General features: G+C 44.3%; 1 protein-coding gene across 1 annotated transcript; it reads right to left on the reverse strand.

Moving 5' to 3' along the window:
- Positions 1-462: 462 nt before the first annotated feature.
- SBK2 (SH3 domain binding kinase family member 2) lies at positions 463-19,637 on the reverse strand. Its single transcript, XM_063137426.1, is given in 5 exon segments — positions 463-1,067; positions 2,147-2,349; positions 7,296-7,470; positions 19,514-19,586; positions 19,588-19,637. Coding segments are annotated over 5 exon segments (1,044 nt in total). The 5' UTR covers positions 19,623-19,637; the 3' UTR covers positions 463-509.
- Between the last annotated feature and the right edge of the window lie 3,737 nt (positions 19,638-23,374).

A 23,374-nucleotide genomic window follows, 5' to 3' on the forward strand; every position in this document is an offset into this window, starting at 1 on the left:
TAAGACAATGGCCTATGCATTTTTCCACATTGCCATTCAACAGCTGGTTTCGCTACTATCAGGCCTTTATGGCTGGTAAACAGAGGATGTACAGTATAAGGATTGGGATCCTTCCGGCAAACCCAGAAAACCATGGCCCAGTCTTGTAGAACTGGAACAACATTTAGCAAAATGGCAAAACCTGGTATATTGTCAAAATCTGAGTCCCAAATTTCCAGTTTAAAGATTTTAAACATTGGTTTTTGAGGAGCAGTTTCTATCTTGATAAAAATAGTTTTAAGTGTTAGCTTGCTGGATGCACTATTTTATACCCTTTTCCTCTCTAAAATCTATGCATCCAAAAGTATGAATATAGGGGAATGTTGTAAAATAATCAAAATGAGAGCAGAGAAATGTGAATTTTTGTAAGCAACTTTGCATAGAATTTGCTTAGCGCTTTTCTCCCTCCTCCCCACTCCACCCCACCCCCTGCTATTTCATTGGGTTCATTTCAGCTGTATTGTGTTGCGCTAGGGGGCTTTGACAGCCGCTTCTGCTCGCCATGGCCGGTCAAGGTAGCCGAGTACCCGGCGGACAGGGCCACGCTTTGTGGGCTCCAGAGCCAGGAGGCCCTGTAACATAGTGATGGCATCATGTGACAGTGGGCGCCAGTGAAACGGCAGATCTTCATCCAAGCCTGACTCTTGCCACATCACATAGTCGTCAAAAAAGGAATCCTCAGGCAGTGTTTTCTCCCAAGGGAAATAGCCAGTGAGCAGGCAGAAGATCAACACCCCAAGGGCCCAGGCATCCAAGCTGGCATCAATGGGCAGGCCTGGGGTGTCACCGGTGCCACGGCTCAGCTCAGGTGCAGTGTAAGGGATGATGCCAGTCACGAGACGCAGCAGGGTGCCCTGGGGTCGCGTCAGGCCGAAATCTGTCAGTTTGATGCAGTGGCAATGGCGGTCGAAAAGCAGGATATTCTCGGGCTTGACATCTCGATACACAAGGCCCCGGCTATGGATGAAGTCCAGCGCACTCACCAGCTGTTTGGCACACAGCTTGGCTGCCGGCTCCGGGATGCCAGCCTAGTCAGATAAGAGAGGAGCAGGTGTTTTTATAGTGTCAGGTCTCCTCCTCCTTTGCCTATCTCCTTTTAGGCACCCTCATTGAAACACAAGCCCTTTTCTGCCCTTGAACAAAGGAACCAATCTCAATAGGCATTTGAACTGAACATCATTTTTCCTGTCTCTGTGTCACCAAGGGGTGCTCCCAGGCTAGACTTTTACGGTGCCATCGCCCTGCCCCATTCACTGAATTTTATGGGGTGGGTGGGTTCCAGTTAATGACTTATAGCCCTCCCATTTTTTCTCAGTGCTTCTTTCATCTCTCTCTTTAGCATGGAAAATTCATTAAGGAAAAAAAAGACAAAATTGCCGCACAACGGCTTCTTGATGGTTAGCACTAGGAGCCCTCCATCCACAAGCACCCCGATCAACCCATGTTAAAATAGGTAACAACACATTCAGTTCCAAGCTTCAAAACACCCTGCCTTGCTGCTTTTGTTAGACCCATGGTTTGTTAAGGATCCTGCTTTTAATTGATTTAATGAATGGCCATTTCTAGTCCTCATGATTTCAGAAATGAAACTGAAACAGTTCAATGTGGAACGTCATCATGTGGGGGGAAATTGTGTATCTTTACCATCGCTTCTCTACACTTCCTCATTCTTCCTGGAGAGGAAAGAGGAAATAAACAAAGAGCATGTGGCCCATACAGAAGCTATTTTTATTGCACTGCTTTTCTTGCACACAGCAGAAGATCGCAGGGCATTCTTGTTTTTTTCTTAAAAAAAAAAGTCAGATTAAAAGGGGTCTATTTTGCTACAGAAAAACAAATGGAAGGAGCGGGAGGTGTGTGGGAGGCAGACAACATTGTCTAAAGGACACGTGCACATTTGTAAGTGACCAGTAGCGAGCGTCTGATAAAACGCTCATCTGATGAACCTTGTGGTTGGGGTGGGGGGAACAGAGGGCATGGGCATTGGAATCAGTCCAAGCAGGAAGTCCTTTCCTTGGAAAATGGCGATAGATCATTTTGCCGATGCTTTCTCCTGCTCAGTTAGATAGGAAGTAGCCTTGGCCTGGGATGCCTTTGCATGCCTTACCCTGGGCTTGATAATGGAGATGAGGTCTCTGTGCAGGGCTGCCTCATAGAGAAAACCGTAGTGCTGGCTGGACTCTATGGCAATGCCAAACATGCCAATGATGGCAGGGTGTGCAGAGAGGGAGAGCGCCACGCAATATTCATACAAGAAATTCTGCAGCTTGGTGCTAGCCTTCGGCAGCAGCTTCAGAGCCATTGGGGTCCCTGAGGAGGGTTGAGAGAGCAGGTGAGACATTGAGGTATACGTACTTCATAATATAGGGTGACCAACTGTCAGTATTTCCCCGGATTTGTCCTGGTTTTTGTTCTTTCCATGGTGTCAGGGGGGATTTTCCATAATTTTCAATAATGTCCTGGAATGACACACCTTCCTTCTGGATAGGTTGTCTGAGCTGGGAGTTGGAGGTACTGCGTTGCAGTGGTTCCGCTCCTACTTGGATGGCCGATTCCAGAAGGTGGTGCTGGGGGATTATTGCTCTGTGCCGTGGCACCTAAGCCATGGGGTTCCACAGGGCTCTATCTTATCCCCTATGCTGTTTAACATATACATGAAGCCGCTGGGGGAGGTTATCCGGAGATGTGGACTGAGGTGTCATCAATATGCGGATGATACCCAGCTCTACCTTTCTTTTTCATCAAACCCAGGTGAGGCAGTGGCTGTTCTGAACCAGTGCCTGGGCACGGTAATGGACTGGATGAGGGCTAATAAACTGAAACTCAATCCAGACAAGACGGAGGTACTGTTAGCGGGTGGTTCTTCTGTCCGGCGAGGTGATGTTTGCCCTGTCCTGGACGGGGTTGCACTCCCCCTAAAGGATCGGGTCCGTAGTTTGGGGGTGCTCTTCGATCCAGAACTGTCACTTGAGGCACAGGTGAACTCAGTGGCAAAGAGCACCTTTTATCAGCTCAGGCTGATATACCAGCTGCGCCCTTATCTGGACAGAGATAGCTTAGCTACAGTTATCCATGCTCTGATAACCTCTCGTTTGGATTACTGCAATGCGTTATACGTGGGGCTGCCTTTGAAAACGGTCCGGAAACTTCAACTGGTGCAAAACAGGGCAGCAAGGTTATTAACAGGGACTGGCCGGCGAGATCACATTACGCCAGTCCTTTTACAACTTCATTGGCTGCCAGTCCAGGTCCGGGCCCAATTCAAAGTGCTGGTATTGACATTTAAAGCCCTAAACGGTTTGGGGCCAGGTTATCTGAAGGAACGCCTCCTCCCATATGTACCTACCCGGACCTTAAGATCATCTACAGGGGGCCTTCTCCGTGAGCCCCTGCCAAAGGAAGTGAGGCAGGTGGCTACTAGGAGGAGGGCTTTCTCCGCTGTGGCACCCCGGTTGTGGAACGAGCTCCCCAGAGAGGTCCGCTTGGCGCCTACACTATACTGCTTTCGTCGCCAGCTGAAGACCTTTTTATTCACTCAGTATTTTAACACTTAATTTTAACTTAAATTTAAATTTTACTGTTTTAACTCTGTATTTTAATCCTATATCAACTTTGCTGTGTGGTTTTATCCTGGTTGCGCTTTTTATACTGTATTTCGTAATTGTGTTTTAAACTGTTGGGTGTTTTACTGTGGTTTTAATTTTTGTGAACCGCCCAGAGAGCTTCGGCTATTGGGCGGTATAAAAATGTAATAAATAAATAAATAAATAAATAAATTTAAGGCTGCCATTAGCATGGAAGGAGGGAGTGACATGCTTTCTTGAGGCACATCATTCCCCCACCCCGAGCTCCAATTGAGGTCTTAAAGGGGAAAGTGGGTCATTCGTGGACATTATAGAAAAGGCCCCAATTGGAGTGGATGGTGGTGGTGCAGAATGAAATCCTTTCCCCTCCTCCACTCCAATCGGGTTCTTTAAGGTGGTGGGGGAATAACGTACTTTCTGCAGGACTCAGAAAGCTGCTTCCCCCCCCACACACACACACACACTAGGTGTCCTCTTTTTTGGTTCCCCAAATATGGTCACCCTACATAATATCGATATATGTATTACCACAACATTTGGTGGTGCAGCTAGGTGTGGACCTTGGGACCAAAATTTAGGGTCCTGCAGCCCAGATGATCAGCCAGAGAGTAGCAGTTAATGAGGGCATCAGAGCAGCAAAAGCCAACTCCATTTTATTTCCATAGTCATGATGTTGCTATGATTTAAGTGAGTCTAAAATGCAAACCTGTACATGCTCAGTGTTCTTTTAAACACACACACACACACACACACACACACACACACACACAGGGTTGGCAAACAGTTTTGTTGTTGTTCTAACATATCAGGATTGCAGAAGCAGACGTAGAGCATTGATTGTTGGGGTTGGGGAGAAGAGAAATGTTAACTGTGTGCTTCCCCACCCAAATAATACACATGGCCCATCTAAAGAGAGCCAGGGGGTTAAGTTAAATCCAGGGTCTAAACTTACCTAGCTGCACCACTGACAACAGATAAGAATTTAGTACACATACAGTCTAAGGGCTAATCTAGACCTACAGGCCTTTTGCAAGGGAGGAGGGACGATCACGCTGGTTCCCTGCTTCCACGATTGTTGGTCATAAGGCACACGCCACCAATGTTTCCAGCAATTAAAGGAGAGCTGTCGCAGAAGAACTTGTGCCCCATTACAAGGCACAAGTGGGTGGGACTAGGCAGATGGCTATGGGGCACGTATTTTTTTTAAATAACTTCTGAGATATGCGCACCAGTGCAGACATGCAGCAACACAAGGGGGATATGTACTGTGTTGAAAATGCACTCCTGCGCATAGATTTATTTTTTTTTAAAAAAAAAACACTCAGTGATGAAACACGCCAATGCCCATGCCCCTGACAGCGGGTTGGCTGTTCAATAAGTCGGTAACTCATGCTGAACAGCAACAGCTTTGCAAAGGAGAGGAGCACACCAGCTGCAGACTTCAGGATTGTAGCGAGAGAGCCGAAAAAACTGTGACAAAAGCAGTCAGTGATATTCCTGAATAACTGCGGGGTCGACCCGAGATCACAATGGGATCAGTTGTGCATTATGTGGCCCGGTAGGGACGACTTCAATATTATCCTGGAATATATGGCTGGTGTTGACATGGCCTGAGACCCCTGATTATTTAAAAAAGAAAAGGAAAATGCTGAAAATGAGGGGGGAATTGTATCTAATGGTCAAAACATATAAACCAAGTCTTTTTCATGATAACATATTGCACTCTGTACATGAGAGCCAAACCATTAAATGAGAGTTAATTACAGTATTCATTTTATTTATTTTGTTCTATTCCAATTTAGATTCAGCTGCAACTCAAGTTGTTCTGGTTAGGTTCCAGTTCAGGACAATAAAGGTTGAGTAACCTGTTTGGCACATATAACAGTTTGATTGCAGGTCACATGAGGAAATTTAAAAATAAAGCACATTGTTTATAATGATAATTTGCACAGTGGGGCGAACAGATCTAAAACTATTGCAATTAACAAGAATAAGTACCAAATATAAAACAAACAGATTTGAATTCACACTTGTTCATATGGATAGTTCTGTTTGTTCCTTATCTCTGCTTTTCCTGCCTTTCTGTAATCTTGTAATTTCCTCTTTTCCTGTCCCCAGTTCTAGGTTCACAGATTAATCACTATTGCAAACCAACCTGTTCTACTTCATTTTACATTTACATATATTGGGCCTGTTCGGACAACACACTAAGCCTAGTCCGTTAGCCCCTTTTCAGCAAATGGTTAGTGTGTTTAATCCATGGTTATGTAGCTACCATGGTTAGGAATCGTTCAAATGACATGCTAAGTCATTGTTCACATGACACACTAAGCCATAATATTTCACTCAAAATACTTAACCACCGAGGCTTAGCATGTCTGCTGAACAGGGTCATGACATATTCTCCTCATATGGTATATGTAAATACCATTTCATAGACACCAAATGTGTCTTATATCACCTGCCATACTACTGGATCACCTCACATATGTGTTGTATGTTCATTCATTCCATGTTGTAGCTTGTATATTGACCCAACTCCGGTCACAAAAGAAAGCCTAAAGCATTCTTGCCTAATGCTTCCTAGGCGCAGTTTATGAGGAGGTCTGAATATAGAAGTCTCTACAAACCTCCTAAATATTGGTGTGCTCATTCTGATTCTAGTACAGGAGGATCCGGTGAGTGTTATTTGGTTGAACTCTTATTCTGAACCTGATTTTTCCCCTTGTTCTGTTATAGTTCAGGCTCAACAGAGACTTTCAGATAATGATCCAGGTTCTGTTGTAGTTGAGGAAAACAATAAAGGTTCATTCTGATTTTTGGTTCAGCTTCAGGTTTGACTCTTTACATGTGAGATCATTTAAATATGAGGGTGTTCCCCCGTCCCAACTTTCAGCTAAAATCAGATTGGAGTACAGGGATTTGCAGTGGATGAGAGTGTTTAAGTGATAAACCACATTTGTATCAGAATGGTGAAAGAGTTGCCCCTCACATTTGAAAGAGTGTTGTATGGATATTTGGTCTGTTTTATTGATGTTTATGAATAATCTACTTTTTTTATTTTTAGAATGCTGTAATAGTTGAAACTTTTAAAGCATGTAGTTATACTTTAGAATTTTTCATTTTTCATTTTTTGTTGTTGTTCCTGTTGTTTTTGTTGTTTGTTTTGTTTTTGTTGAAATTTACAGTAAATAATAAAAATAATAATTAATAATAATAAGCTTGCTCAGGGGTTCATAAGTTTCTGTGATCTTGAGTGCAAGAAAGATTGTAAGGACTATGTTCTTTATTCAATAACTTTTTTGTTACCTTATTGTCCTTTAATGAAACCTCTAAGAAAGGGCCAGCTGAAAAAAGGAATGGAATGTGTGGTGAAATTGCGGCTTGCTTTGGCTCTCTGTCCATCATGAACTGCTGGAAGGTGAATGCCTCCACAGACAGCAATGTATACCATGATAGGCCCATGCTAGACTAATGCTCATCATGCACAGCCATTTGGAGTGGTCACCACAACCAATTATTATGTGGACCAGCCATAACCTTCCTGAAGATCAACAGTGGCACAAGGCAATTCACCTGGCCATTAAAGTCTTCTTCCGCTACATGGCCAATCGTTGTAAAGAGTCTCTTGGGAGTGGACTTGCCAGAGCATATAAGGCATTTAATCCTTACCTCTCTGCCTGTGAGTCACCAGTACCACTTGCCCATATTTCCCCTTGCCCAGCTCTTTGACGATTTGGTAATGTTCAGCCACTTCCATGTGCACCAGACTCTGGGAAGTGATCTCCAGCATGTCTTCTAGGAGAGCCTTGGCCTCCATGCCCAAGGTGGGGTCCATGGCTAAACCCTGCAAGAAATACAAAAGAGATTGCTAAGTACCGCAGAAATAGATTGTGTTGGGCAGTGGGAGAGAGGCTGAATTCAAGATAATAAATTTGTTGTTGAAATTGCCCACTACTAGCAGTATCATAATAATTTCTCCCCTAATAATATTTCTGTTCTCCTAATTTACAAATGAAGAAAGCGAGCAGCTCCACAAATTCAAACGCAACAAACAAAATGAGTCATGAATAAGTCCACTCTTCATCAGGGGAACACAAACTGTTAAATTATTATTATTATTATTATTATTATTATTATTATTATTATTATTATTTCTATACCACTCCATAGCTGAAGCTCTCTGGGTGGTTTACAAAAAATTAAAAGATTAAAAATTATATACAAAATTTTAATCCCTAAAAATGTAAAACAGACAGCTTACACAAAGACAACATATATCTAAAAACAACTTTGAGCTGTCAGCCAAACCAAAAAACTGATCTGGGATCAATTAAATACTCAACATACGCTGCTAAATGACTGGGAGAAGAGAAAAGTCTTAACTTGGCGGCAAAAAGGTAACAATGTTGGCTACAGGTGGGCCTCATCATGGAGATCATTCCATAATTGGGGGCTACCACCAAGAAGGCTTTCTACCTCGTTGCCGTCTTCCAAGCCTCCCTTCCAATGTTCCAAATAGAGCTGTATACATCTATTTTCTGCATGACGATTAAAATGCAAAACAACTTGAACATCTGACAACATAGATTTCAAGCACCATTGCATTTTCCTGATGAAGAGCAATTTTGGCTTCAAATGTGTATTGATCGAACTCTAGTTTTTTAAGATCCCCTCCCCCACCCCACTCCATACATCTGATCTGTGGGGATTCTACACGCCGTACTGAGGGCGCTTCCATGCGCCCCCAGTGCGGCCCCAAAGCGATCGTGTAACTTGCCTGGAGAAGCGACGAGGAAGAGGCGTCCTTACCGCCGCCGCTGCCGCCACACACCTACTTCCTCGCCGGCCGGGATGGAGAGCTCGGCGGAAGAAGGCAGGGTGGAGAGCTTCCGCTCTCCACCCCACCTTCTTCTGCCGAGCTCTCCGACCCGGCCAGGTCGGAGGTAGGTGGGTGGTGGCGGCGGCGGCGGCGGCAGCAAGGACGCCTCTTCCTCGTCGCTTCTCCAGGCAAGTTACACGATCTCTTTGGGGTCGCACTGGGGCCGCATGGAAGCGGCCTCAGTACGACGTGTGGAATCCCCCCGTTATCCCAGTTGTTAAGTTCTGCTTGTTACTGCTGCTTCTCTGCTCTGCGATGATCTCTGCTCCCGCTCCCCCCACCCCACCCGGCTTGGGTGTGTGCGGGTCCTGGCTCTTCATGAGGAGTAATCGCGAGGATCCGGGACAAACTGCGACGCCCGCACACACGTTCCACGTTCCCGGGATCAACCCGAGACCGTGGAAAAAGCGGGCTCAAAGGGTAGGGTGAGATCCCGGCGCAAGGGAGGGATCATCCCTCCTGGTGATCGCCCCAGGATATTACCCCTTCTAGCTATGGCCTTTCTGCAGAGATCAACCTTAGCTAGCCGTTATTTATTTTGAAGCAGCCTCCCTGTCTGAGGGAGGTACCTTTTTCTTCCCATGGATTTGGAGGCATCCTTGCTTGCTGCTTTCTCCAGTGTATGCGGAAAGTTCTATTCGATATGGAGAATTGTTATGAAAATAGAAACAGAAGGAAAAATGAACTGGTACCAATTTCTTGCATGCCAAGGCCTCCTTTCTCAACAGCATCATTCCCTTCACTCCATGTTCCCTAACCCATTCCTGGATGCACATACAGGAGCGATTAAACAAGAGATATCTGATGATGTTCCTAAAATACTGAGCAGGAAGTTGGATTTCTTGCTCCTTATTCTAAGGTCCACCCCTTAAATCTGATAACTGCAGACCAATCTTACTGTAATGGGGGGCTACTAAAAGTTTTGGCTGCATTAGCACTTGCTCGAGGCTCAGCCAGTTGACACCTATTCCTAGCTGGCGTCTTGTTTGGATCATAAAGCTGGACATCGGTTTAATATTGGTATGGATTTGGGGTTAGTGAAGGATCCTTAATAAGGATTTCCAATCACTTGGGGAATTGTGATGCAGACGGAGTGACAATGTATTAGATCCAGATTTAGATGCATGCAAGTGGGCTCACAGAAGCGGACATTCCTGCACTTCCCTCCCCCTGGCGGCTCCTCCAGCCACCTGAAAATGTTACACAGAGGGTCAGGGGACCCTGCTGAATGGGGTAGGTTGTATCATGGGGGAAGAGAGGATCCCACAAAATCGGGCAGAAGAACCTTCTCTGAGCAGAGCTCAGCTTTCAGAGATTTTCCCTTTCTCACCCCCAGATCACAACCTAACCCATTCATCAGGGTCCTCCAATGCTCTGTGTAGCATTTGCAAGGAATTGCTGTGAGGAGGAGAGAGTGGCGAAGTCCACAGCCCCTGGCCTACTTACTCAAGCCTAAATCTGGATCCATCCATATATGTGTGTATGTGTAGACGGTACAGGGACAGGATGTGCTCTTGCTCCTGTTGATACGGGAGTGAATTTATCATCCGTCACTCCCCTGCTATCTCAACACTTGTCCATAGGCTGCGACAGTCCTGTTTTCCAGAGACAGCCCCTATCTTTTGTGGAATATCTCTGGTAAATACTGTTCCTAATTTTGCCCTTCGATTATGCCTTGTTAAAGTGTGGCTGTAACTTGCTCGATTAGTAAGTCTTCATGGTTCAGCTCCTTTTTCAGGATCTCTGGCAGGTATATTTCTAAGTAGTGGTGGTAGATGCATCTTGCCTCAAGTACACATGCACATATATGTGTGCATGTGAATATTCAAGGGGCTAGTTCATAGGATTGCCATTTCACCAGCATGCATGCTGAGATATATTTTGAACAGGGATAGCCTGTTATCAGACAATTATGTTTCTCTCATCTCTTTGCAGAGTAAATGAAATCTTGTAGGTATGTCTGCTCACTGCCAGCTCACACAAGGTCCTTCAGGGTACAGTTGCAATGTCTTGAGGAATTTTAAAGGAGTTCCGCATGATGTCATCTTCAATTTGTAACCTTCCCATGTTTTCCTACCACTTCCATCTTTTTTCTTATCAGAAAAAACATCGTTAAGGAGGGGAAAACAGAATAGCTGCATAATGCCCTTTGATTGGTAGCACTTGGGGGACCTCCGTTTGGAAGCACCCTCTTTCGCCCTACCTTTCTTTGTCATGCAACCATACAGATAAAAGTATTACAAAATCGTAACATGTAAATTGTTTCCAGTATGGAGCCTTGCATGCACTCACAAACACCTAGTGTGTAATGGAACCCCAGATGAGACATGAAGCCACACATTTCCCCCCTCTAGGTTCTGAAGTGTTCCTCTGTTCTCCTGGCACTTTTCAGCATGTGCAGGGACATGCCTCCATGCTGCTAAACCCTAGATGAGACTTTTATAGATACGGAAACAAAAATAGGACACGTTTTCTCTGCATTTCCTGCCCTGGGAGTGGAGTTCAGTTGTTGTTTTCAGTCTGCAGGGAGAAGACTGGAAATGGTTCCCTCTAAAGCTGACATCTCCCACCAAGCTCTGGTCCAATTTGCAGGACAATGGGAAAAGAGGGCTGGTGCACCCCCCCTCCCCACCTCTCACCAACACATGGCAATGAATGACGCATCTTCCTCAGAATGTGGTCTCCCTTGGGCTGAGGCAATAAATAGAGCCATCCTATAGCTGCTGAGGCCCCTAGGATGAAACCTTGCCCGTGGCCTTCTTTACCTCCCCCGCAGCTCCCCAGGGCGTCCAAATACCCAGGAAACTTCTCAATGACCTTGAAACAGAGAGGAGCTCACATGCCTTGAACCCTCCTCATTCAATTACGGGCTAACTGGTCCAGATGGGCGTGCGGCAATCACAGAGCAGAAACCTGGAATTGCTCAACACACTGTGTGTCATTTCTTAAACTGAATCCCACACACACACCCCTCTCATCTTGACTGGTGTCATTGCTTAAATTGAATCTCCCCCCTCCTCTCGATGGACTCCACGTTTGTAGGCTCCAATTCCAAGTTGCTTTTTTACAAGCAGGTTTCAAGTCTCTCTTTTGATGACATCAAAGGTTTTATTCTTTCAAAAACAAGCAATGCTCAGAAGGCTTGGTAGAAGTTATTTCAATTGAAAACTATTACCCAATTAAAGGAAATCTTAGTGGATTAATCATAGTTAGGAACATAGGAAGCTGCCTTATTCAGAGACAGACCATTGGTCCATCTAGCCCAGTCTTGTCAGCACTGACTGGCAAGGGTAGCTTTCCAGGATTTCTGAATTTGAAAAAGCTACAAAGACTGATCTCGTCCGGCAGGCCTACTCAGTCAAATTTTAAGATATTTGGCTGTTATTTTTATTAGTTTTATATGTTTTTAATCAGTTTTATGTATTTTTGTATTCAATGTTGTTCCCAGCCTCAATCCAAAGGGAGAGGAGGGTAAGAAATTATTATTATTAGTAGTAGTAGTAGTAGTAGTATTTCAGATAGGAGATTTCCAGCTCTACCTGGAGATGACCAGGATTAAATCTGGGACACTCTGGATGCAAAGTGCTCTAACACTGGCCTATGGCCCTTTTAGTTGATAACTGATTCGTTTTAGATTTGCATGCATATGTCACAGAAGACATCATCTTGGAAGGCGAACACATGCGCGGGCGCACACACACACACACTATTTATATCTCACACAGGAGGTGCTCCTTTTAAGAAGGCACTTACCATCTGCAATTAAGTATTTATTATTTTAAAAAAACATTTTTAAAAGCCTGCTGTCTCACTAATCAGGGATAGGGTGACCATATTTGGGAAACCAAAAAAGAGGACACCTAGTGTGTGGAGGGGAAGCAGCTTTCTGAGTCCTGCAGAAAGTACGTTATTCTCCCGCCACCTTAAAGAATGGAGGAGGGGAAATGATTTCATTCTGCACCACCACCATCCACTCCAATTGGGGCCTTTTCTATAATGTCCACGAATGACCCACTTTCCCCTTTAAGACCTCAATTGGAGCTCGGGGTGGGGGAATGATGTGCCTCAAGAAAGCATGTCATTCCCTCCTGCCATGCTAATGGCAGCCTTAAAGAGGAAGGTGTATCATTCCAGGACATTATTGAAAATTATAGAAAATCCCCCCTGACACCATGGAAAGAACAAAAACCAAGACAAATCCGGGGAAATCCTGACAGTTGGTCACCCTAATCAGGGACACTTTTTAGTCAATCAAAATATTTTCAACCATTACCCTAACCAATTGATTAACTGAACACTGCTGCCCTAATTACAGATCATTTCCAATAGTGAGGTAGTCCTGCAATTACTATATCAGCAGCACAACACACTACCTGTTCACATTTATTGCACAACTACTCAGCCCAATTGCAGCAGCTTAGAGTTGTAAATTGCTTTGAAATTATTATTTTTTGTGGGGTGGCAGCTTAAAACGTGTCCCTTGCTCACCGCTGTTGCTCATCATGACTGCAGGAAGTAATCCTAGGGTTGCTAACTAGCTAGATTTTTAATGCCCTGGCCAGAATTTCATCCTCCGGACTATTTGCTGGTACAGGAGGATATAAAAGGGGGGATGTGTCGATGGTTTTGTACATACACATGCAGTAAATAGGAATGAATGTGATCACTCCATAGAAGAGACGGCTTACATTATTTTCCACTATGCAATCTTTGTATATATTCTGGTCTCTGTGAATCACTGGGCAGATTATAGCTAAGCTAGCCAGCCCACTGAACTCAAACTATGAGCTTGTTGCTAGCTTTCACCATCTCTTAGCTGAACCAGTGCAGCAGTTACAATCGAAGCTAGGGAAAGGTCTTCTGCATATGCTCAGAGGCAACCCTAACTACCCACAGAAAGGACCCTGTCATCCTTGCATGCCTATGGGGGCAAGTTTGGCATGCAGACAGTATGGCCTTGTAGCAGCTAGCTGTTCCCATGAGCAGTCTGGATGAGCAAAGGACCAGGCTGTAATCCCTTGAACAGGTGAACCGCAGGGATTGCATACACTGCATCAGTATTGTCCCTGGTATTCTTTGAGCCACAACTTTCCATTAGCAGTCTCTCCCTCGCCTCTTCCCCACTTCACACACAGAGACATCATTCCAAATTTAGCAAGGCAGAACTAACGGTGTTAGCTAAAGTGTATCAATTTGCCTAACTAAGTCCAACTTACAAAATGTTGTCCTGGTTGCAGAACTCTGGAATCCTGGAATTCACAAGGGGGGAGGAAGTTTTGCTGAAGACAACTTATTAAACTTTCTCATTTCTGTCCAGTTGTAGGGGGTGAGAATATTGGAGACTGGCTCGATGTCATGTTCTATATTACATTTCTGGTGCCCCACTGAAGATGGACACAGTCGCCTGCAGCCCTCTTGCTTAGCTGCTGCCTGAGTGTCTGCCTTCTCATTCTTTGCCAAGCGTCCTCTCTTACATGCTAGGAAAGTTCATGGGGATTTGGGCCTAAATGGGATTGACACGCTCCTAAAGCTGCTAGAGATCCGTTTCCAAGCTTCTGCAGACAGGGAAAGGGCATGAGTTGGATCTGTCCACCTCCCTTTTTCGCTCGCATGCCTAGCAGCACCTAGGGACAGATCCTCTCAATATGTGAAAAGGTGAGGATGCTATTATTATTATTATTATTATTATTATTATTATTATTATTATTATTGGTCAGACTTCAAGTCTGCCAGGAAATTGGTTTTAGAAGCTCTCACCCTCAATCTTGTATGTGTAGCATCCAGATTTGATTATTCATTGGTGAAAGGTAGGCATTTCATACATGCTTAGATAATACTCATAGGGCTTCTTGTCTTTATCAGCCCTGATCAATGAAAAATTATCACTTCAATTTAGTGGTCCCTCTGATGTGATAAATTTCCAGTTTTTCACACAGGGGCAATTTCACATAAATGGCTCTTTGTTGTTGTTTTTCAAGGTGATAAAAGTCAGCGTTTGTACTACCACCTTAACAAGGTTTGAAATGGCCTAAAACCAACAAACTAAATTAAAATAAAATCTCACTATGCTTTTATTGCCACAGATTATTCTTACTGCACTGCCCTTACACTAGGGTGACCATATGAAAAGGAGGACAAGGCTCCTGTATCTTTAACAGTTGTATTGAAAAGGAAATTTCATCAGGTGTCATTTGTATATATGGGGAACCTGGAGAAATTTCCTCTTCATCACAACAGTTAAAGCTGCAGGAGCTATACTAGAGTGACCAGATTTAAAAGAGGACAGGGCACCTGCAGCTTTAACTGTTGTGATGAAGAGGGAATTTCACCAGGTTCTCCATATATACAAATGACACCTGCTGAAATTCCCTTTTCTATGAAACTGTTAAAGATACAGAAGCCGTGTCCTCCTTTTCATATGGTCACCCTACCTTACACGTCAGCGTTGAGCAAAGGAAGTCCCCTTACCCATTGGTCCTCTAGCTGTTACTCGATGGCCTTATAGGCCCCTTCCAACTCTACTATTCTATGAAATGAGCACTGGAGGAACAACCAAAGACTTCACAGACTATTCTCCCGTTACAGGCAAAGCCAAAAAGCTTTGGCCTTCCCATTCCCGGCTACTGTTGCATGCCACTTGGCTGTGATCGATCATATGGGTCTCAACACCTGCAAGCAACTCAATCCGCCTTTCAGGACAATCCTTGCACGCAAAGCAGGGAGGAAGGGGAGGCGGTTGCCTTGGCAACCCTAGCAGGCTGCAGAGGCCTGTTTTATTTGGGCCCAGTTCATTTGCAGCAGGCACTGGGAAGAAGAGACCATTTTTCATCCATGAAGCCGAGGAAAGCTTCCTTCCCATCTTCATATTTAAATACCCTGAACTCTCTTTTCTCACTGGTCATATGGACACAACCTGAGTGATAAGCCTTGCTGTCGCTTGACCGCGATAAAGCTAGGCCCAATCAGCCTGCTGTTCATAACTGTGCAGCACTCTCCAAGGAGAGGAAATGCATCATCAAAATACCAGACAAAAGAGGATAGATCTGCATGAAAATTTATATAGGAAGGAACAGATTTAGAAAAAAAATACTCATATTTAGATATCTCATCATAGTGGAGAAGTCTGTGACCAGGTGAACTGTGTGCCTGCTCAATCTGCTGTCCAAGCACTAAATATTGATGGGTCTGCCCATCAAGGCCTGAACTTCAAGGCCCATGGATGCTCTCCCTTCTTACAATTCTTTATCTTCACACTAGACTGGGATTCAGTGGCCCTTCAAATCGAGGAGGCCTTCAATTAGAGAACTGTCCAGTGACAGCCCTTCAAATAGAGGACTGTCCTCTGTAAGGTAGGACACATGACCACCTTATAACCTTCCTCTGCCATTTCTGTGAATTTCTGCTTCCCATCTCAAAAGACATGAGAGTCCTATTGAATCATCTGCTGTGGCATGGGTGTGCAGGCACATAGCATGCTTCTGCACCTATAAAAATGTATTTTCTCTTGTGCCACTATTCAAATAATACAGAGATGCTAATTCAGCAGATAAGCCCATTCTCCCATTTTGAATGGGAGGAATGGACAGAATTTTGGGCTTTATCATCTTCCCTCTTGCTTTGAAATCTGACCTTCCAACCTTGCCTTTACTTCTCATTAGTTCCACCTTCATCCTAAAGAAATATTATTAACTGGCAATTAAGAAAAAGCTATTGAAGAGCCAAGCTTGCATGAAGAGAACATTCTGCTTTTAAAAAACATTTTTGCAAGCCCATTGACATGAACTCTTCTGCCCTGCCAAAAGAGAAACTTGTAAAAAGACACTTCTCGGCCTAATCTACACTAAGCAGGATATTTGACTATGGAAGCAGTATGAAAACAATATATGGTTTGTATGATGATGATGATGATGATGATGATGATGATGATGATGATAATAATAATAATAATAATAATAATGTATTTATTTATTTATTTATTTATTGCCCGCCTCTCCCTGTGGATTGAGGCAGGTTACAACACAAATGCAAACGCCATAAAATACATATAATTGATTAAAACATTTAAAACCAATACATTATTAAAAGCAGCACATTATTAAAAAGCATCTTAAAATTCAGTTGGGCAGGCCTGCTGGAAGAGATCAGTCTTTATGGCTGTAAATGGGTCCCAACAGTTGTCAGTGTACTTCAATACCGCTATAAAGCAGTAGCGTGGCTCCTGGCTTTTATATACCACTTTCATACCACTTTCGTAGTGCAATATCCTGCTTGGTGTAGATTAGGCCCTTGTCTTTTTGGGATTTCAAAAGGTTGGAAGTATTCTGTTCTTCCTTGCAGGCTTGGGGTAGGCTGATTTATTTATTTATTTATTTATTTATTTATTTATTTATTTATTTATTTAAAGCATTTTTTATCACACTCTTCAGGAGGCTCCCTATGCAGATTACGTAGAATCAATAAAACAAGACAGTCCCTGTCTACAGGCATATAGTCTAAAAAGGCACAACACAAAAAGAAAAAGGGATATGGAGGGATGATGGAAAATGCAGTGCGGTGGGGAGTTAATAGTAAGGCTATATAGCCCTTATTCCCATCTCACTTCTCTCTGCTGCAGCCTGCTGGAATGGCTGCTGGTGGTGGCAGCTGAGGGAAGAAACCAGTGGAGTTGGTCTTACCAATTTACCATTGACTGAAAGGGTAGGTTGTGATGGAGTATCAAATGCAGGACTCACTTTTCTCTTTAGCATTTGAGAGTCTGTTGTGCGTCCCTGGGCCAAGCTACACGCAACACAGGAGATTCATCATGATTAGTCTCCTGACTGCCACTGTTGCTACAACTATTCTTTCTTTGTAATAAAATTCAGCCATGGGAACTGCAAAGAAATTCTCCTGTGGATGGGAAAATAGGGTGTTGGTAGGTGATTTTGATGGAATGAAAATGGACAATGGAGATAGAGTAAACCACCATTTTTCCTCTCATCATTGCTTCGATCAGATGTGGAAACTCCTGCATTTTAGTAAAAACAAAGTCTAGGGACTAATTACAGGCCTTCCACATGACGCATTGTTAGGCCCTCATATGAAGTATCTTGGTGACCATTCTGGAAGATGGCAAATGTTTCTTCAAGAATGAGTGGGGGGATGTGGTGGTGGTGGGCAGTTCACATGATTTCCACTTTATACCAAGAAGACCCATAATCAGAAGTTTGGCTACCTCTGTACTGGATAGAAATGGATTTCTAAGGTCACCCTAGACAACTGGCATCTGAAGAACTCACTTGGTTCTTGACACCAAAGAGGCAAAGGGCACCATAGGCTGCTCATGAAAGGCGAGGAATGTGAAGAGCCATCTTTATTAGTGACAGAAGTAGCCCATTCTTAACAAAAGCGTGAGTGCCTTCTCAAGAAAGAACAAGCTCTTGGGTTATACAGGATCACAGCTAACGATCTACAGCTCCCCATTCCTCTAAACACTCTCTGACCAAACGATCTGTGGAGAACATTCTAGAGGGTTGCTCCACCCACTGAAGACCAGTTAACACAACCACTCCACACATAAGCCGGTGCTTTTTGTCAGATTCATAAACTAATTCTTACGCCATGGTTGAACTAGGGATGTTTCCCATGGGTTTTAAGCACCCCTAGAATTACTGACCAGCCGAAACGAAAGGCTGAAAAACTAGGAAGCAAACTGGAGTATAGCTGCTCCCCCAATGGGAGAAGCCCTCAGCAGATCTACTGCCCTATTTTGGTCCAGCTGCCTCAATCCCATCCTAATCTCCCACCCTACCATCAACTGCCTATTATGGACACTATTGGCCCTGGCTATATTGCAGATGGTTTCAGTCTCTGTGAAACCAGCTAGTTGCTTGGCCAAAGCCACTAAAAGCCAGCCTATATATAAATGTGTGAGGTGGCACTATAAAAATGCTTTAAATAAATAAATAAATAAATAAATTAAATGTCCTGTAATCCTTTTGATTAGGATGGATGCTTAGACTTCGCCCAGTTTAAGAGTTCCACAACCTGTGGAGCTGCCATTGAGAACACCACTCTACAGTTTGAACATGCATGGAGTGGAATAATCATGAAGTCATGTAGGGAGCAAAGTTGGAGAGGAGTTAAACTCACCTGCAGCAGAAAAAAAATGCATCTGTTCCTATTCGTACATCCAGCTATACATTTCTGTCATTGAGAACCATGTACCAGACAGATGGAAACCAACCCTTATTGTAAGCTTCGGATGTGGGGAAACACCCCTCTGAGATTTACATATTTTGCCCAAACTGCCCAGAAACGTTTGCCAGTAATCTTAAAAGTGGAACCGGACATCCCAAGAAACACTCACGCTGTTGCTGCCTGTTTATTTCTCCTTTCCCCACCCCCACAATTGTGCCATATAATATAATGCATCATGATCTGACATCATTGCACTGATGTTTCTTTACTGACAGCCAACTGTGTGAGATGGGAGCAGGAAAATATATGGCTCAGTGTCATCATGTCACATCATGCATTGTGCCATAATCAATATAATCGCTAAGAAATGGGAACAGAAACAGCGAAATGATTGTGGCTTTGCTAGAATTCCACATTATGCGGTTCCTCCACACCTGCCTGTTCCTTTCCATTTTTGCTGCCGCACTGTAATTCCTCACCCATCAAGTGACCAGACAAAAGCCAGAGACACTTTTTAGAATGTGCACTGTGTTCCGAACACTCCGAGTAGATAATATATATTGTTTCTCGCCAAGAGATAAGCCGAGCATTCTAGCTGGGATTCTGTGGCAGAGACGTTCTACTATTTCCCATGTCCGACGTACCTTTGCAACCTGCTGTATTGCACTGGGCACCAGGTTGCAGGCAGACACCTGGCTCTTTGGAACAGAATCCACCTCTAAGATTGTCCTAGCAGGACTCCCCCTTTGCAGCACAAGTCACGGAACTGACACCCAGGACCCAGTCCTCACCGCTGTGGCTGGCACCGCAGGCTACGCCAGGTACTTACCCGCCTCCTGTTACACTGAAGGACCTCTGGGGTGCCCAGTCTCTCCCTCCTGCTTCTGCTGCTGTCTAGTGAGACTGTGTAGAGTGCAGCTGGGGAGTCTGCCAGACATTACCGGTCTAAGCGTGACGCTCCGCCTCTTCTCCTGTGCCACACACCCTATGGAGCTGGAGTTTGAAGAGGGGGAGCGCAGGGAAGGGTGTCATCTATCTCTCCAGGACAGATGAAAGAGTGAGCATACCAGGCAGGCTGTTCCACCCGACAGCATTCAGCCCAGGCAATGGCATCTGCCGGGATACCTAACCCTCAGCAAGAGTTTGGACTCCTGTTTCTGGGGTGTCAGTGGCCTTTCACCTCTCTCCCATGGTCTTCTGCCTTGCCCCATAATCCTTTATGCTGTCGTTGTGATACAGTGACATCCTGTGTCCATGTCTCTTCACTGCATGGGGGGAAACAGGCAAACTGGAAAAAAAATAGGGTCTCATTTTCTGCCTCCCCCCGCCCACATGCCCGCCTCCTCTCCACAATGTCCATGCTGTGGAAAGTTACTAAGTAACCCACAAAAGCTAGCTCTGTGCCATGAGCCTGTTCCCTGCCCTTTGGCTGCCAACAGCTGGCCACCTCACAAAGGTGGTTGTCATGGAAACCAGGCATCACATCTGCAATCAGGCCAGACTTCATACAAGGAAATGCAGGTATTAATAAGCTAATATTTCTCTTAGAGAAACAGAACAACTAAGTTTAAGGGCACAGGAAGAAAAGGTATGTAATTATGAACTGTGCAGAAAGAGTAAATAGAGAAAAATCATCCATTCCTCAAAACCCTAGATTCCGTGTTTTCAGTGAAATTAATTGGCAGCACATTCAGGATGGGCAATATAATGAAAGAAGATGAAAAGAGAAAATGTGAAAATCAAAAAACTCAAAAACAAAAGGAATCTACATTTTCTGTCACAATTTGACAAACTGATTTGATCAAGACAGGCAAACAACATACAGTCTGCTTCTAAAATGAGAGGTACTAAGTTCAGTATAACTTCTGTATTAGAAACCCTGTATATTATTTACAAATTTACCAAGGTCTACTGTGAAATACACCCTGCACATATCCACAGGCACTTTCTTCATTTTTGTGTCTTTACATATTCCAGGGCTGAGTCCTGCTAGGTTCTGGAACTGAGCCGTCTAGCTTGGATTAAGCCCTGCCGCCAAGTGAAATGAAGTTTTCAAGCACGTGCTCCTGTCTGTCTGACGGTAATAGGATGAACTCTGAAATCAGCATTGGTTGAATCCCAACATTTCAGTGAATGTTTTGTGCATTACTGGGCCAGATCTTTACTGATTTTGGCAAAAGCGCGGAACACAACATTGATGAGGATGCTTCACATCCCTGTGCTGTCTTCTTCATTCTTTTTATAGCTGATAGATTTAGCTATATGCAAAACAGCTCAAACATTGTAAAGGCTGCCGAGGTGACTGGTTCCTTTACTATGTCGTGATTCAAGTGGCTTCATTTAAAATAGGCAATGGGAGCCCAGAGGAGGATTGGACAGTCAGAAGTTGTTGTGGTTTGCTGAGCCCACCCTTTCAGAAGGGCTCGGGGTGGATTTGTCATATTGATGCTGGCAGTAGCATTGGCAAAGCACATCATATCCTTCTAATAAACCTATATGATGAAGTGGATGGAAAGTTTGACTTCGATTTCTGCACTAATAATTTGCATTTAATTGTCTGCTAAGGCCAAGCTGTATGTTCTACTGTAGATACAAGTCATGCTAGTCTAATGACTCTGACTCTGTTGCAAGGTGCCTCTGGAAGTAAAGATCTTAAAATATTTTGAAAATGCAATGTGACCTATGACTTGGAAATTGTTGTAGTATTAGCAATTGTATATATTCCAGGCATTTGACCCTGGTTTCTCTATGTGAACTGAAACAGAGAGAGCCCCAGGGAACCAAAATTCCATTTCATGGAATCATAAGAAGATTCACCTGCTGCAAGGCAGTTTAGTTACTGAATATCTCTGAATCATGTATAGCTTTAACAATACCCAAACGTTGCATACAAGGTTTCTGAGGTTGGGCTGACAAGCCATTTTAATTCAGCTCTTAAATCAGAAGGGTCAATAGCAGCATCTACATAAGAACATAAGAAGAGCCATGCTAGAGCAGACCGAGGCCTCATCTGCACCAAGCAGGATATTGCACTATGAAAGCAGTATGAAAGTGGTATATAAAAGGCAGGAGCCACACCAAGCAGGATATAGCGGTATGAAAGCGGTATGTGGTATGTGTCAAAGGGCCCCAACAGTTGTCAGTGCACTTCAATACCACTTTAAAGAAGTAGTGTGGCTCCTGCCTTTTATATACCACCTTCATACCGCTTTCAAAGTGAAATATCCTGCTTGGTGTAGATTAGGCCCAAGGCTCCATCTAGCCCAGCACTCTGTTTACACAGTGGCCAGCTGTCAACCAGGAACCCACAATCAGGACACAGTGCAACAGCATCCTCCCACCCATGTTCTCCAGCAACCGGTGTATATAGGCACATAGCCATCAGGGCTAGTAGCCATTAATAGCCTTCTCCTCTAGGAATTTATCCAACCCTCTTTTAAAGTCATCCAAATTGGTTGCCCTCAACACATCTTGTGGTAGTGAATCCCATAGTTTAACTATGTGCTGTGTCCTGAATCTCCCACCAACCTGCTTCATCGGATGACCCCAGGTTCTAGTATTATGGAAGAGGGAGAAAAATGTCTCCCTATCTATTGATATACTAACCTCTGAGACAGTGACTTGCATTTGAGCCAGAGCATCTGAGAGCTGTCTTCCCTAACATAGTGTCCTCAATGTTGTGGATTTCACCTCCCATCAGTCCCAGGCAGCATGGCCAGTGGCCTGGATTTGTAGTCTAAAACATCTGGAAGGCACCAGGTTGGGAAAAGCTGAGTTAGTGTATCAGACTTGGCACATAGGATGGGGGAGATGTTAGTTGCAAAGGCTATCTCAATTGAGTGTTTCAGATTAGTAGTGACTGGGTCTAGATAACAAAGAGTTGGGAAAGATATCCACTGGTTTATCTGTCACTCTCAGTCTTTCTCAGCCCTGGGCTCTGAATATTTGGGATTTGTATACACTGCCCACGCCATAAGCAACAGGGTCTGAGCCCTTCAGTTCTCCCCTTCTTATCTTCCTCCCAGTCCCTTTGCACTCCCAGTTATCCCCCTGCCATTTCCATCCTGGCCCAGTCGTTGGCTCAATCTGTAGGTAGTTGGGAAGGCAACATTCTGAAATCATACATAATGTGCTGCCAGCCCTTTCTGTATCTGCCAAAATGTCCAAAGGGGACGTGTAGATGAAAGCACACCAATATGAACTTAAGGCAGATGACCCAACAAGGTTCCCTTTCTATATACTGTCAGTTCAAGCAGTTGGAGCCACCTGAAAGAGCCCAAAGATACAAAGTGACTCAAAGAGCCCAAAGATACGAAGTGATGGAAGTGATAATTCCATCAGGGCTTGAGTGTTACTAAGAAGGTATTAGCATTTGAGAGGCAGATTGTTTCCTCATGAACTGGAACCAGCTGTGTTTCAGTTTTGCCCAGGCTTTAAGAGGGGTAACCTTTTGTATCCTCCAGTCCTAAGAGCCCAGGTTGCTGGCAGTGTTGTTGGTCCATCTTGGCTTCTGTCCCTAACATCAGATCTCTTTTCGCCCTGCTGCAAGGGAGGTCGAACTCTTTCCCGGCGAGTGCTAATCTCATCATTCAGCTGGTTAGCACAACAGCAGGTGGATGGAAATGTTCCCAAGGTGCGGAGTGCAAACAGTCCCTTCCATCGATGCTCAGGCACGAGACCTGGAAGACGC

This window comes from Elgaria multicarinata, chromosome 11 (genome assembly GCF_023053635.1).
Source record: "Elgaria multicarinata webbii isolate HBS135686 ecotype San Diego chromosome 11, rElgMul1.1.pri, whole genome shotgun sequence".
Taxonomy (NCBI): Eukaryota; Metazoa; Chordata; class Lepidosauria; order Squamata; family Anguidae; genus Elgaria; species Elgaria multicarinata.